The 16911-nt window shown below is 38.1% G+C and overlaps 1 protein-coding gene across 2 annotated transcripts; it reads right to left on the bottom strand.

The window, feature by feature from the left end:
• Window positions 1–10899: 10899 nt before the first annotated feature.
• LOC148018116 (translocon-associated protein subunit alpha-like) lies at window positions 10900–15365 on the bottom strand. Of its 2 annotated transcripts, XM_087662107.1 has the most exons (10): window positions 15325–15365; window positions 15109–15217; window positions 14190–14342; window positions 13967–14017; window positions 13789–13877; window positions 13626–13703; window positions 13279–13482; window positions 11996–12064; window positions 11675–11781; window positions 10900–11293 (listed from the first exon to the last, which is right to left on the bottom strand). In XM_087662107.1, the coding sequence occupies exons 2-9, from the start codon at window positions 15191–15193 to the stop codon at window positions 11713–11715; spliced, it is 798 nt and encodes a 265-aa protein (XP_087518233.1). In that variant the 5' UTR covers window positions 15194–15217; window positions 15325–15365; the 3' UTR covers window positions 10900–11293; window positions 11675–11712. The 2 variants fall into 2 exon arrangements, with proteins under 2 accessions (XP_087518233.1, XP_087518232.1); XM_087662106.1 differs by lacking the exon at window positions 15325–15365 and having other exon boundaries at window positions 10900–11400; window positions 15109–15264.
• Window positions 15366–16911: the final 1546 nt, after the last annotated feature.

The following is a 16911-nucleotide window of genomic DNA, read 5'->3' as shown; positions in this document are numbered from 1 at the left end:
AATAGAGGTGGACACTTGGAAGACCTTGCCAGTCGACCTAGATGCCATCTCTACTCTACTCAAGGGAACCACCCAGAACAAGGAACCCTATGGGTCCTTAACGAAGTATATCCCTTGCCCAGAGGACGAGCGGGATTGGATGCACGTTCTCGCTACACTCGACCTGCCGTTCTCAGATGATAGAATGAACACAACATAATTTCTCCATAATGTGTTATATTTAATATTTCAATACGTATTCATCCAAACCTCACCATCATACTTATTTTTGTATCCACTTTTCAACAAAATTAAGCATCACATTAGTGGGGTCATTGGTGCCAGATTTTTTCCACTTTGCAATAGATAAACTTTTGCTATTTGGAAGGCAATTGTAAGGGGCCAACAAACATAAGATGAGGAATGCTCCTGGATTTATAATCAAGCTAATGATGCTCTCACGATACTCTAATCGACATGCGCTTAGATTATAATTACTGGTTAGCCTAACATGAAATATAAAATACCTTAAAGATCCCTCAGTATGTGGCATTTTTTATGCCATTCATTTAATGCATTTGAAAAAGCAAGATGTCTAAAAGAAGTAATAGTTCAGCTAGCACTTGGCAAGTATTTTAACTTAATGGTAATCTTTGTATCACTAAGACATGACTAAAACCTCATTGATGATGATATTGCGAAAGCTTTTGCATTAGTGGTGAGCTTTTGAACGAATGAAGTTCATAAAAGAGTTAAATATGAAAGTAAGATAGAGACTTCAATCATTATATGTTTGTCTAGTTACCATTGAGACTTATTAAAGTAAGAATTGGTCATGGGGACCTTTTGGGTGTAGCACGCAGTGGATGACCCTTGACCATGGATAAGACCATTGTAGCTAGTCACATAAGCAAGAGATTGATATTGTAATAAATTTGAATACTTGCTTCACTTGACCCTAGACATAGTCGTGTTGCTTGAAGAACTATGATAATGAGCTGTTAAAATTATAACTAAGAAACCATGTTACATTGAAGGAAAATAATTGTGCTAATAACCAATCTTTGATGTAAGTTGGTGGGCTCACTCAAGTGAGGGCTAGTAGTCTCTTAAATATTATACAATACTTAGTTATTTGGGTACATGCAAACAATAACAACCATGGCATCTATAAATGATAATGTGATAATAATAGGAACCACTAAGAATGCATATACACAGCCAGTCCTTTTTCATTGAGACTCGTGAAGTCACCGAATAAAATGGAAAATTATATCCCTTGCAAGTGTTATGTCCACAAAAAACACCAAAAGATTATCCTTAGTCCTACCTTCCCATCATACATGGAGACACTATTAGAGCTCTAGTGACTCCCTAATTGGGTTCAATTGTGTGAGTATAACACCTTTAGAGTCATTCATCAAGTGAAAAGGCCTGCGTTCAAGTCCCCAAGGGATAGGGATTGGGTTTGGTTAGCATTTATCCTTGTCGTGCACTGTTAACTCTTGCCTATGAATCTCAATTTGAGTCAAACAAGATCATTAAGATCTTTGACATGTAACTCTTTCTAGAGCATGGATTTCTTTTTCAATCGGTTTAGGTGTCTTCACACTATGCATGTAGCAATTTCTCATGTCTTGCCAAAGGTTGTGTAGCCTATTTGTCAAGGATTTACTCCAGATGGTTGTGGTCAGCCCCATACCTATCAGATTAGCATTTTTTAAAGTTTTTCTACCCGTTGGACAACTATCAACAAGTCAACCCCACTACAACAGTCAATAGTTTTCATCATTTCATGCGATTAGCATGCACCAGGCAACAAGGGCAACTCGTTCTCTTCTATCTTCTACAAGTGCCCTCTCAAATTGCAATGTTGTTCTCTATCTCCTTTGCGGATTACTGATTGCACACTCTGTCTTTATCACCATCTCCAATGGTGTCATCATTTTCCAACCTAGTTCAGTGCCCTCATAGATGCTTTGGGCTTCATGCAGGGACTAATCAATCTGCCATTGTATTCAACATTCATTTCAGATTCAATGCATATTTTTCTTCTCTTTCTACTATCTTTTCTCTCCATGTTCGTTTTCCTCTTCCATTGTGCACTCTCATAGGTTTGTCATCACATCTAGTAGTATAGTTAAATAGCCTTGTACAAATTAGGCTATTTTAGTAGGTCTATTAACTTAAATTGTGTGAGGACTTATTAGTTTCCTTTTAGAATGAGGATAAAACATTGAGAAATAATTTAGCATTGAGGTAGTAATAACTAATTGAGAGAGAAATAACAAGGTGATACCATACAATGCTAAACAACATCCTTACAACATGCATTCCAAATAGCATGATAGAACTAAATGGGAAACATGTCAAGCTATGGGGCCTTGTACCTCTTTTCATCTTCCTCGAATTCCTCCTTGCCAAATAAGATAATTTCCAAGGTTATGGCATTGTGTATCAAAATCATGATTCCTAAACTTATAAATTGGTTTTGTTTTTTGGTAAGAGGATTCAAGATAGCTTCATCCTATTGAATATGGATTTCAACAAAGCTTATGAACACACTAGTTGGTTGTTCATCCTAAAGGTTCTACAAGAAGTTGGTGCTATGCACCTTACCTTTTTTCAATAGAGGTGCCTCATTGCACCTATCCTCGTTGCCTTGGTTATAGAACCTTCACTTGCAAACACATATCAAAGAGTACAAGAAGGATGTATTTGGGGGTGTTCCTTTATCAATAAAGAGTCCTATGAAACTTACTAAGAACTATGAGCAATTTGTAGTTGCCTCTAATCCCAAGGTCAACAAAGACAAAACTATGTTACTTTTGCCCAATTAGATGAGACCTTTACTTGGGAAGAGTGTGGCTTCAAACAAATAAACAATGGGTCAATCTTCAGGGGTTAGGATTGACCTTTGGGAGTTGGACACCATTCTCAAATAGCACTTGGAATGAATGCAAAAGTGTCTTAATGGGAAATTTTTTGAGTGATCCAACATGCCCTGAGATTGGATCGAAAACTAGTTTTGCTAAGAGCATCTTGGCTCCCCTAACTCTGTTCCCTTTTAGCAAAATGAAATGGTCCAAAATATAGCATATGATTTGGAGCATTGTGTGGACTTATGGTGGGAAGGCCTCTTGGCATGCCATAGCTTGAGAGTAGCTGATAATGTTGAAAGATGAGAGGGGCAGGTTTGAAACCGTTGAATGTCTAACAAAATATGTTTTTCTCTATTTAGAAGGTTGGAGCTTATGCACCCATGGTGCTTGATTAAGAGACATTGGATAACCACTTGTCAGTTGCCATGTCAGTTGCTAGGTGGAGATTGGGTATGGAAAGATGTCCTCTTATGCAAATCCTAGAAATTTTCACATCCCATTTTGAAGCCACTCAATAGGTTCTCATTGTAAGGAAAGGGGAATTTAAGGGCACTCACTAGGTTGGAGATGAGGATGGAAGATCTAATTCAAGGCTTGAGAAACTAATGTGGTTTCAAGAGGAACCCTTTGTCGAGGGTTTCTCTCTACTTTTGTCAACCCCAATATCTCCTTAGCTCTCTACAATAAGGGTACACAAATATGGAGGGATGTGTGGTCCATTATCCATCTCCGATTTTTTACAACCTAAGACTTGCATGTCAAGTTCCAATTGGATGATCCTAATGAAGTGCTCAAGAAGTTGAAAGAGTGCTACTGGATTCTATAGCTCCAAGCTTGTTGTGAAAGAGGAATAGAGATAATGTATTAGAAGGCCTTTGATTGTAGGGCTAATTTCAGAACTTGAAAGAGGAGACTAATAATTTTTTGGGAGAGTACTCTAATAGCCAAATTGAAAAAAATACTGTAGAATGTTGGAGCTTATAAGCTATATACTACTACAGATTTCATTATCTAGCTCCATCATGCCTTTCCTATTTTGTACCTTAGTACAAGACTAAGAGGAAGATATCATACATAAGGATTGCAATGAAGCTAAGGTGCTCTAGAAGAACAATTTTAAGCTTATGAGATAGTTGAGTCTTCACGAATTGCTTACAAGTTACATGGAAACGAGCATTATTAGGGTAGATAGGGGTAAATTGAATGAGGCAACTAAGTGTGATTGGAATGTAGTTAGAGCCTTATTGCTATGAAGATTTTTCAATTCTAGAACTGCTATCCTCTTTGGAAGGTGTGGATGTGGCAAAGGATGGGTGGGGGGCATGTTAGGAGTTAAAGGTCCTATTTAAGAGGTTAGGTGAAGCTAGAGTCTCTTTTAAGATTGCTAGTCAACTTTGATTGCAGTAGTTGGTATGAGTAGTATCCGACCCGTTGTGGCATGATGTTAGGTTGATGTAGATATTTTACATTAATATATCTCTTCATTAAGGCACATCCTTTTTTAATAAAACATGACAACATAAAATCATAAAGGTGTGAAAAAATTTGGTGAAACAAGGGATTTATTAAATGTAGTTGATATTTCTTCAATGTTAGTGCATGTGTTGGAATGATAAAACTGAAGTATTTCAATAAGGATATAAAGCAAAAAGATGGCAAGGTCTTCCATTTATAAGAACTAATAAGTGGGAGAAAATAGTGCATTGTGTGTTACTCCATTCATTTTGATATTGATAACAAAAAGATTTCAAACATGTAAGGTTTTATTTCACTTAAGAAATAACAACTGTGACTTAATGGGAACAAATGATCAAGGCCCATATAACAAAACAAATGATCATAAGGTGCAAACTATTCTTCGCTATTATTCCACTTTGATCAAATTTTATGTGGGTGTACAATGTAAAATAGTATTTAGTTAAATCAAAATGATTTTTGAATCCAAATGTATCAAGTCTATAGGTTTACATGGATTGGTATATAAGAGTGGTTGCAAGTGTGTTGACTCCAAAATTGCCACTATTTCAAGACTTGACCTTACCAATGCATTCCTTCACTCCATATCTTTGTTGAAGCTTTATAAGGAGTAACTATGAGCATATTGACTCCAATGATGCAATAATTTCAAGCGTGTGGTCTTACAAATCAAGTTCTCCATTCACAATGTTCTCACTTCAAGTTTTCAATCTCTACTTTCTTTTATTGTTTGACCTCGCTTGCAAACAAGAGCTTCAAAATTAAATGGGCATCTACTTTATTTTCTTGTTTCACCTTTGTTGTATACTTGCCTACTCTTTATGGCTTCAAGCTTCTCATTTCCTTATCTCTTTTCAATGTTTAAGTCCAATGATGGACCAAATGTAAATTCAAGTCAACACAGAGTCCTCATTTACCAATAGAGGACATCACTTTGCCTCCCTTGCTCTTCAACCAATGTAATGCATTATTATTTTTTTCCCCCTAATCTAGAGCTCACTACTGGGGACAAAGTGGTAGCTATACATCAAATCTTTCTAGCAATTGTTGGTAGGTGATTGTCCATGGCTTTGCACATTAAAAGATACAATGTAGTTGGCTCTTGTGCATTCTCTTACTAGGGTCTCAACAATAGCGTCCCTATGAAGGGTATGCTTCAAGGTTCAATTCAATAGTCCTCAACAATCTCGAGTGTCACTTGCTACCATCTTGCTACCTTTTGAGACATAAGGATACTTTTTTGATAGGGGGTCTAGAGCAATGGCTACTTATATTGGGAAATAGTATCACAATCATCGTTTTATTTCCAATTTTGGACAAATAGTTTGTTCCCTACTTATCCTAGGTTTGCACATGGCACATCGATGTACATGACCTTTCTCCCATGGTCTCCAAGTGATCCCCTTGTTGCCCATCAATAAGAGCTATAGTCCCAAGTTCTTTACTTGGCTATGTCCCACATGACATTAGGATATCTAGGGCAGACTAGAGCTTTGGAGGAGTTGATAGTCATTTCATTGTTTTGCGCACATGACATTAGGATATCTAGGGCAGACTACTATCTCTCACTCCTAAAAGTGACCTAGATGACACAACCTCTTCCCATGCTCCAATCTCAAAGGTCCCAACCACTTGATAGGCAATAGTTGTAGCTCCATCTCTTTCGGAGAGAAAGGATGCACAGTTTGACCTTTAGCTATTGGAGTATAAGAATTTAAATGATCCTATTAAATGAAAGGATATACTTTATTGAATGAAAGGATATCCTACACTATACGATTCTATTGAGAGAGCAAAGAGGAGATGTGATTTTACAATTGAGCTACTAGAGACGAGCATGGACAAAGGAGTGCATTAATCATAGAGACTTATCCACTCATATTGAGGATCTTCTTATGATTCTATTGAGAGAGCAAAGAGGAGATGAGTGGTTTTACAATTGAGCTAATAGAGACAGGCATGAACAAAGAAGTGCATCAATCATAGAGACTTACCCACACACATTGAGGATCCTCTTATGGTATGTGCTAGGATTTGGTACACACTTGTACCAACAAGGTTGATTGTGAGAGGTAGAGTCTACACATGACACCACTAGGGGGATTAATAGATTGTCATGCTCCAAGAGAATCACATCTCCCAATAAAGGTTGTTTCCATTTAAAGAACTTGCTACTTGGATAGACTTTATTATAATTCATTGTTACAATAGCTAACACAAATTCATGCAAGGGTTTGCATGCATGTGCGTGCGTGCGTGCGTGTGTGTGTTTTGGAGGGGGGGAGGACACAAGCAATATAAGATTGGGGCATTCTAGTCTTAAGGATGGACATTTAAGTCTTTCTATGTTGGGTGGAGAATATGCTCATTGGATTGATGTTGTTGCATCAATGCCCCAATGGTCAATTAGATGGGAGAAAATTTTGGACCACTTGTAGCTAGACTTTACATCTCATCAATTATTGGATATATGTAGGAGATTTTATATGGTAGAGACCTTAGGCACATGGGGGTTTGATACATTGACACCAGCAAAGAAAGAGAGCAAGTGGCATGGTAGGAGTTAATGTTGTTTAGATCACATGGTAAGATCCATTGTTTCTGATAGGCTCTGCTAGAGATATAAGCTCTTGTTAGGTTCCTAGGAGAGCTAGGGAAACAAAGGCCTTACACTTTTCTAGGAAAAACAAGTTTAGCGTAAAGGATTGGCTTATGATAGAGGAGGCTTGGGTTGCGCTATTCTTAACACCACTCTTTAGGTCACTGTCTATAGTTGGAACACAACCAAGCTCTAAGCAATGGAGCTAGAAAGGAGAGCCATATTAATCACAAGTTAGTGACACAAGGTTGTCCTCTTTGTGTGGTATAGGCCATGGACTCATTTCTAACAAATTCTCTAATAAATGCAAGACATTTTCTTGTATTCACACTATCAAGCCTGTGTGCAAAAACTATAGAGTCCTTAGGACAATAGCTTAAGAAACCATTGGGCATGAAGAATAAGGTAAGTACTTGACAAAAAGTGAAATAAGAAAAATGGTTGTGGATCACTCAAGAGATTATGGGAGGGTCAACAATTGAGGAGAGAGATATTGCTTTAACTAATATTTATTGAATAATTCTACATTTACCCTTTGATTACACATTGCTTGTAGGCAACTTTACTAATTTAGATATTCTTGGTATTTGAGAAGATTTGGAAATTGTGTTAAAAACCTACACTGGAAAAATTTCTAGCTTTCTTATAAAGCTTGAACTTTTAAGGCATCAATTGGAAAATAGTTTGTTGTTTGCTCAACCATCCTTTACTTATCCACATTATAATCTTTAAGTAGCTTTAGGTTCTACCCAGATCTTCCATGCTCTCACTTCTTTATTATGTATGACCAAAAGTGATTGTACAAATTCCCATCAATGCACCTTCTCATTGGCCAAGTGGGTTTACCAAAGCTCTAGCACAAACTTTGAATGTAAACCATAAAGGATTGCTTATTTTGTGCTCTTTAATTAGAGAATGGTGTCTTGTGGTTCAATATGAAATGATCGAATTGTTGGATCTATTGGAACTACCATTGAGGAGATCATCTTTCTTGTGACAAATTGGGGATGGGTCTTCTCAAAAACTAGGTACATCCTCGTGTTTGAAACCTCTATAGAACATAAAATATTGCTACTACAAGAATATTACACCCTTCAATTTATCATTCTATACAAATATGCAATTTTAGCCAAGAGCTTGAATGGTGCCACCCCTTATAAACCACATTGTCTATTTGTAGTGAGTCAATAAATTCTAATTGAATACCTATACTCAAGGTGCTAGTTACTTGCTTTGAAGCTCTTATATAAGATCTAATAGAAAGCTACATAACTAGAAAATATTCAAATATGATGATTCTAAAATCCCATTTGCACAATTGGCCCTTTGACAAAAGATAGATGGCAATTTTTTGCCCTAGCATTATGATTTTCAATTGCCTTTAAGTGATTCTAGCCACCTTAAACTAAAGAAAAAAAGGCTAGTACTATGATAACCTCACTTAGAAATGTTCAAGTGATGTGTAAGATATAGATGTACATCACAAACAAATCAAGTTTAGTGATATATATACATGCACGTTTACACATGCTACATACAATCAAATACTTCGAGTGGGTAACATATCAATTCACATGGTCATACCAACAATGGCACAATTCTATCACAAGTGTCAAACAACATTGAACTCGTCTAAATAAGTAAATGTTACTTCGCTTGTATATTGAGTAATAATGGGTGAATGAACAAGTGATTAGCTTTATGGTGTGTTTGAACCATTGTTGAAGGAATATGATACTACAAGATAGTAATATAGATGAAGTAACAGTGGGTGAATGAGTGTTAATATTATTAGCTTTGTAGCAAGTTTGAACCATTATCCAAGAGACGTGATACTGCAATAGAGTAAATACTCTTTGTTCTACCAATTACATTTCTGGCTATAGCCAATTTTCACCATTAAAGGGTTTCAACCTCAATGATTTGCCGACGTGAGTGCGCGCGCGCGCAAAAAAGCTAGTGAAAAAGTGGCTACAACCAATAAAAACATTAAATATGAAGTCAAGTAAATAACAACAAAAGTATAAGAGGAAGCATAGAAAGAAATTCAAAAAAGAAAGCCAAAAACAATGAGTACGAAAGAAAAATGAAAAAAGGAGACAAATCAACACAATGTGACAAACACCATCTGTGGAATGGTTAATAAAGCTCTATTGCTGCAAAAAGAATATAGCACTCCATGCACATTTAGGAGGCCCAAGGGATGACATGATTAAACACAAGAGGAACTAACTAACAAAGAGAGAGAGAAGGATGTTTATATACATATTGGCTAGAGACAAAACTAAGGCCAATACTAGACGAAAAAGGATTGAGTGGATGATACCAAGGTAAGTCACAAGCAATAAAAAAATCAAACTTTGGAATTTAAAATTATACAAGATAAGTCAAAGTATCAAAATAATCAAAAATGTTCAAGGAAACCAAACTATGGATCACGTAATAACTTACACCTACACAACTCAAAGTACAACTATGCAAAATTGCCAAGGTAAAGGCATTTACGACAAATGGGTAATTTATCAAGGTGGCAAAGTTGTCATGGAGTTTAGAAAGCCCCAACCACTAACTACTTTTTGGTCATGATGTATTGATAACTTTGATAGCTTTAGCATTTGGTTTTCTTTTTGGTGCCAATGACACCTCCTCATGAGTTTCTTTATGTGCCAATGGCACCCCTAAGTGGATTGTAACTAAAACTCATATTTGTATTTCTTCTGTATGCCTTCAAGGCATCTACAAGATGTTGATATAACTCTCTGACTCTCTCTCTCAAAGTACAAAAGTTTGACAATATGCAACTTTATTTTAGGCTCCAATGAAGTGCTTAGTGTGCCATATTTACATAATTGGAAATCTAAAATTTGTGGTTATATTTTGTAGTAGCATATCATTGACATCTCACAATCTATAACATTGATTAAAAGGATTCAACAACGAGTATCACACATTTAAGAGCTAGCCATCAATGTATTTACACATCTAATTACAATTATGTACAATTTTATAATAGATGTTATACTATCTATATTTGTGACAGATGTTGTGAATTGCTCTTTAATGACAATTGCTAGTGCCACTTGTAGAGTGTGCCATAAACCTGAGAACAAGGACACCATTCTTACTAGGAACATGAACACACCTCGTTCTAAAACAAGAGAGATTGGCCCCACTTGGGTACCATGGTAAATGTCAATGCCAGCAAAGGCTAGTTCACACAAAACACTACCAACAGCACAAATTTCAAGTCCATCCAACTGCAACTATCCTAGAGGCAAGAAAAAACTAATCAAGCAAGAGCACATTTGAGGTAGAGCATTAGCATTTTTGTGGGTGGACAGGCTATCGCTATATGTTTAATTTATAACCCAGATGAATAGTTAAAAAACAAGCATTTGACAAGTCTTTGATGAATCAAAAGAGTCAAATATCTATCGCATCCACATGCAAATGGTGTGTAAACTCAGTCACTAATTGCAATCAACAAGCTTGTCATAAAGCACCTGGCACAAAGAAACCACATGTACCACATTTTGCTACAGTTCACCACAACGTAGCAACTGAGGATATCCAAACCAGATGATGTTATACGTTAAATATGGAGATGAACTAAAGCATGTACACCCTCTGTGACTGGCATATTCAATCAAGCTTTATGTTCTAGAAACTTCACATGAAACACTCCTTCGCTACAACTTTGCCATATGCTAAATATTGCAACCACCCAAAAAGAAAAGAACTATCCATAGGTGCTACATCAATGATACAACCATAAGAAGAAATCAATTCCTTATGGAACTTAAATGCCATCCAAAGGATGTCAATGCAGAAGATAGGATGAGCATCTATCTAATTGTAATCATGTTCACCCTTACATCACTTGAAACCAATGAAAGAATAAACATCAAGTGCAACCACTGAGAAGAAACACTTATTAAAGAGGAGATACAAGCTGGCCAAATAGAACCAGAATTTCCTCAAAACGTAAATATTGACGTACACTGGTTGTCACCATAACTACAAGGATAGCAATGCAGAAACAATTCCACAACCTTGATGGAAGTGGCAAAGCAATTCCTGAACCTAACAATCTTGTACTACAAAACTGACATTAGTGATTGGCTAAATACAAGTGTATTAACTGCAAAACTTTCTAAATAGGAATTTTCTTCATATTTTTCTCCATTCTTCTCTTTTGTTCTATTTAAATAAATAGCCCTTGATAATTAATTCAATGGCATGAAGTTCAAATACCGTATAGCATTATCTTGAACATTATCATCAATGTGACTGCCTCATTGTTTTGCACAACTGCAAGACCCACTCAAGTTGGCAAATGCACATCTGATCTATGGCCCTGCATATTTCAATCGTCATCTGAGTCTTTGGCAGATAAAAACCCCTAGTTTAACCCATTCTGTTTGAACTCTACTTAGCTGGTCAAATTTTATACAGCTGTTTTCCCTGCTCATAGAAAGACAAGCTAAGTATAATATTTAATCAACCAAACGACTACTCCAACCCTGGCAGACCATAAAACCAAGAGGATGGCCTTGTCAAAAAAAAAAAAAAACTCTTTTAAACATGCAAAAAACTTTCCCCAGTTGAGGGGAAGCATTGCTCTACTAGGAGCAAACAATAAGACTCTAAAAGAAAGATGCAAACCAATGTGACTAGCTCTTTCACTTAGATTGCCATAAATACAACTAAACCAGATTTAGGGCTACAAAAAGCGTACATAATGATCATTCAGATTTGATCATTGAAGTATGCAGCTCATTTTTTCCTCTTTGATTTTGTGGGTTGTGAGATACTTCGTGTTATTTTCTGAGTAAAAGCAGTTCCCTGCATGCACAACCCAACCATATCAACCTGTCAATACAAAGCTTCAGCAGTAAACAGACAACATACACCTGACTTAACATGAGTTGAAGTTCGTCACTACTCTAGTGCACATACTGTGGGCCACAGACTAGGTTTTTATTTTTATCGTTTTCAGTTTTTTTTTTTTTTCCTGGGTTGGGGAGGGGGGGCAGGGGGGAAGAGAAAGAGAGAGCACCTGCAGCCATTCATTGTTCAGAGTTTCAACAGTATGAGTTCCGGTCTCAACTTTCTTTGTTCTCCGTGTCTGTTAGACAAATGGAAGATGAATTACAAATAATAATTCCACAAGTCTTCCCCAAACAGGCAGCCTTATTCAATAAGAAACCTCGATGACAAGAAATTGGCAAAGGCAGCCCAGAAGTAAAACAGCTTCACTTTGGTATTCTTAAAGAGAATTACATATACAGAATGATACACCCATACACATACATGTGATGTGTCATTCAATGCAGAATCATATGATAACGTTTGCACTGGCACTTGTCCTCGCACACAAAAGAGGTGAACGCCCTGAATGAAATGTTACTGAAACATGATTTTGAAATTTATAAAAACTGAGTCTTCTCAACTTTTTTGAGGGTTTTGCACAGATACTGTACATAAAATACCGTTAATGTAGTTGCCTTGTACTGAACCTTTTAAACATCACTTGAAATGATATGCTACCAGCCAGCATTGAAGCCGATAAGTTAAAGGTAAAAACCGACCTCATCCTAGGATGGAGGGAAAGAATCTCTTGTTTGATTCCTATACTTGGTCTATACTTTACTTCAACGTGCACATTTGAATGCATGCATGCATGCACCTAAATGCAAAGACATTATTTGTTAACAATAAAGGATTCGCATGGATATGTTGGCAAATACACATGTATACACATATCAGCATTTTGGTTAGACATTTCACTGAGCCCTTGATCACTAAGTCTTTGATTAAGGGTGGGATGTTTTGGGCTGAAAACCCCCGTTTCAAAGGTGAAATGTTTCAGGGCGAAATGTTGTATAAGGTACAACAATGTGATAAATACACATGCACATAGTACACTAATGCTGATGGCAGAACAGTCTTGACACAATCATCTATTGAATCACTCAAGGCAATTCCAAAAGCCTGAGGTTCATCATTCCCTGGGCTACTGACATCCTTCCTCTCAAAAGCAAGTAGTCGCATTCCTTGAACATTAGCGTGTCTCAACACACAGTCTACAATCCTGAAACTGTGGTACTTGCTGGTTGAAGTTCCAGGTGTCATTATACTGAGATCTTCAGACAGTTGATTGCCAATCACTCCAGCATGGTCAACTAAACCAGGACACACCTTGGCCAGCACAAACCTCCATAACATATTTATAAAAGGTAACACACTATTCAAGCAACCACCTATCTGCAGGGAACCGACAAACATTAAACATTAAATCTTCTAAATGTAGGGTTTTTTTCACATGGCAGTATGGCTTACCTTGGAGAGCTTTTGAACTTGGCCATATATCCACATTCCAAGAAGACCCAACATCCCCAGCCCCAGAGTCACAAGAAAGAGTGTCTCCCCACTGACAAATCCACTGGCTTCAACTACTTCAATCGTTCCATTGTAAAAGACTGATCCATATGACTGACCGTCAACTTCATAGATAATGCTAGCAGCCAATGCAAAACTCCCTGGCTAAAGGAACAAAAACAAGCAAGCATAAATATTCAGTGCATCATTCTAACTCTGCATCAGAGATTGAATAGCCTCTAGACCAAAAAGAATGTGCACTCCTATGAAATGTGAGAACTAATGGAAAGCAGGAATAGGGTGGCAACCTGTAGGTACTTGCTGACTGTGAAGGCATAGGGAAAGGATGCCTGTACAGATGGAGGAACTTCTGCACTGCCAAATTCCTGAAACAAGGGTCGCTAAGATAGTCAGAAAAAATACTGCCTGTTATCAAGGGATAATTCAGTTTAACAGGCCAGGAACACCCACCACAGCAGAGAAGTTCTGAACAAGGTATCTGTAGTCATAGGGTAAATGCAGACTTGCTGAGACGCGACGAACTTTCAAAGGCAAATCACCTGTTTGTACAACATACTTTCAGTGATACCCTCTACTGAAAGCAGTGCACTCTGGGTTAACTAGTAAGAGCAGATGAAAGAAAACACACCGTTGTTTGAAACTCCAACAATTATTTCACCCTGTTCTCCAGCTGGGATTGCTGAGCATCAAGGAAAACACAGAGTAAATTTAGTAAGAGCCTTTTGTGTGCATCAATGTTAAAAGAGTTACTTGGGTTTCAGAGAAAGTTGCAATTAGCTAGCCATGTGAATCAGATCAGTGAAAGAAACAAACATGAATTATTGCCGCTCAGCCTGTACAAGAGAGCTTACCTTTGTCGGCATGATCTGGAAAGTGGAATACAGTCTTGACACCTGGTGCCGGCTTAAGATCTTCTTGTGAGTACTCTTGGTCTTCCCCACCAACAATTCCCACTTCTGCATCTCCCACCCCATTTATGACGTCATCCTCCACATCAACGCCATCTGCACCAAGGACCCAGTCAATGAAGCACCATAACTTACAGATTATGTTATGATGGAAACCAGTACAGCATAATAGAACTGCAGAAAGTCCACCTCTAGGGTTTGTACATGTTTAGACACATCTACCACAAGAAGGTTAAGACAAATCCCGCATTGTGAATTACGACAACATCTTGAGCTTCAGTGGAGGGAGTATGTACCTAGCTAGTTGCGATTGGGGGCGGGGGACCACATTCATAGCTAGGGCAGGGAGCTGCCGTGGGCCAGCAGCCCCCTGCCCCCAATTGCACCTAGCTAGGTATGCTCTCCTTCCCTTGCAGAAGCTCATGATGTTGACCACTATAGGGAAATGGGAAAACATCCAAAACTTCTTCTGTACATGCATCGAGTGAACCATGTAGCTGATTTGACTCTCAATTATTATGACGATAATGTCTTTCCGTCCTCTTCCTCTGTTACTCTGCATAAGATATGTGCCTGTATTTTCTTATTCTGTATGTGCTTGCAAATGTGTGTTTTCAAATAGACACTTTGATGGATCTGCTGAATATATTTACGTCTTGGTGATGAAAATGTTTACTATTAGACGGTCTTATGCAACTGCTCAACTGACTCAAAGTCCAAATGCGCTCTCTCTCTCTCTCTCTCTCTCTCTCTCTCTCTCTCTCTCTCTCTCTCTCTCTCTCTCTCTCTCTCTCTCTCTCTCTCTCTCTCTCTCTCTCTCTTTACTATCGTCACCAGCTTAATCGACTATATTCGAACATACCTTGAGCCATGACGCAGGCGATTGCAGAAAAGGCCAGTAACAATCCGACGAACAAAGCGCAGCCGAACTGAGATCCGCGGGCCATGGCAGCCTCTCTCTCTCTCTCTCCCTGTGTTTCTGTGTTGTGAGCGAATCACCAATTGCCAATAATGTAATAATAATAACAAAACGCACTTAATAATAATCACAATCATCATAATAATATAATTTTGGCACCTCTTAGGGCTGGGTCGCGCCACAGAATGGAGAGTAAAGCAAGATTGATTTAGGCTGGTTCAGATGAGTGGTGACAGAGATATATCAAAGGGGCTTTGCTTTTGATGTGGCATCTCCCAAATGGTTGAGGCTTTCCTTTTCTTTCCACCAGACCTACCCTCTTTCTATCGACTCCTCCCCCTCGGAAGACCCTTGGCACTAAGAAAAAACCTCTCTTTACCTTCTTATGGCACATTGTGCCTCTCGCTTTATTGTTCACACAAAGGAAGCGGAAGGTTGGTCATGATTTGCAGTGTTGTCACCTCCGTCTGAACCTAGCCTTAATCTTGAAAGAATCAAAGACGATTGGATTTCTTTAATAGTGCTCATTAATGCTGAAAACAAACAAAAATGATTGGTCTTTTGATGAGCAATAGTTCCCCCCCGCCCGCCAATCAAACAGCTTAACCCCACTAACCCAACCTTCCCACGATGTTTTTTCAAGGGTTTAGCAAGGGGAGTAGTGGGTTAACATATCCCCACTCCCCCCCAAAACCTCACTCTATGAGTAGGTGGGAGTGGGGTTTGCAATGCTCCAGTACCCCCACTCCCCCTCGGTGGAACACAACTCTTAGAAAACGCACTTAAGAAAGGTGATGAATTAAGTCACCAATGCCATTGTACTTGTATTAATTGAATGCCAAAGCTTGCATCTAGAATTGTAGTACAAGGGCTCCCAAACCCTTGACTGCTAATTCAACGTGTGTTCCCATGGTGCACAAACCCTTGACTATTGCATTTGCAGGTCTTTTTGAGAAGAAAATAGGTACTTGTATTAATTGAATGCTACAGCTTACATCTAGACTTATAGTTCAAGGGCGTCGAAAACCTTGAGTACCAATTCAACACGTGGTCCCATTGTGATGTTCATATTAGTGACCAACTAAGTGGAGCCATAATCACTTGTTACAATGTATACCAAGTACCTTCACCATCACCTGTGAGAATGGAACCCTTGACTTTGGATTTAACACAATATCTCAGTACCATTTTGGGTTTAACACAATATCTCACTACCACGTGTGCTAGTGGGTCCTACAATTGTTCTTTTTATTTCCCTAACCCTACCTTATAAATTTTCTTAGCAATCCTTGCAAGCGAAGATTCAATGTTTCTTCGCATCATAAGCATCCTAGGACAACCCCTACCAGGCAACATATAGATTTGCAACTACAAGTTGTTTATTGATGCCCGAATTAGGGGGAGTGAGGTACCCTAATCTTGTGCAAGCCATGGCTCCATGTAGGCAATCAATAGTAAGTGCTACACTTGAATTTCTAGGCACATCCCTTGAATACTAAGGGCAAAGATTTAATATCATTTTTCAATATGCATCTAGTTTGCCAATAGACATGACCATTTTCTGAAACCAATTTGTGTAAACGGAATTAGAGAAAGACTTTATTTTCTCTTATGATTGGAACATGATCCTCAAAGAAGGTGATGAGTCACACATGGGTGGCCCCTTTTTTATGTGTGAGCACCTTGCATGGGATTCCTTTTGTTCTTCACATGGTTTAATGGATATGACTATTTCATAGATGAGTA

Source organism: Lygodium microphyllum, chromosome 21 (assembly GCF_053477565.2).
Source record: "Lygodium microphyllum isolate KBCC chromosome 21, Lygodium_microphyllum_v1.1.10, whole genome shotgun sequence".
NCBI classification, from domain to species: Eukaryota; Viridiplantae; Streptophyta; class Polypodiopsida; order Schizaeales; family Lygodiaceae; genus Lygodium; species Lygodium microphyllum.
The sequence above is the reverse complement of the archived record's forward strand: the minus strand, read 5'-3'. Positions and strand labels throughout refer to the sequence as shown.

Bases quoted from the DNA above. Each gene is read 5' to 3' on its own strand.
- LOC148018116 (XM_087662107.1), bottom strand. From the start codon at position 15,193: ATGGCCCGCGGATCTCAGTTCGGCTGCGCTTTGTTCGTCGGATTGTTA. The intron at 13,704-13,788 runs GTGGGTGTTCCT...CCCTTGTTTCAG, and splicing joins TTCAGAACTTCTCTGCTGTG to GAATTTGGCAGTGCAGAAGT. The intron at 11,782-11,995 runs GTGCTCTCTCTT...TTGTGCATGCAG, and splicing joins TGAACAATGAATGGCTGCAG to GGAACTGCTTTTACTCAGAA.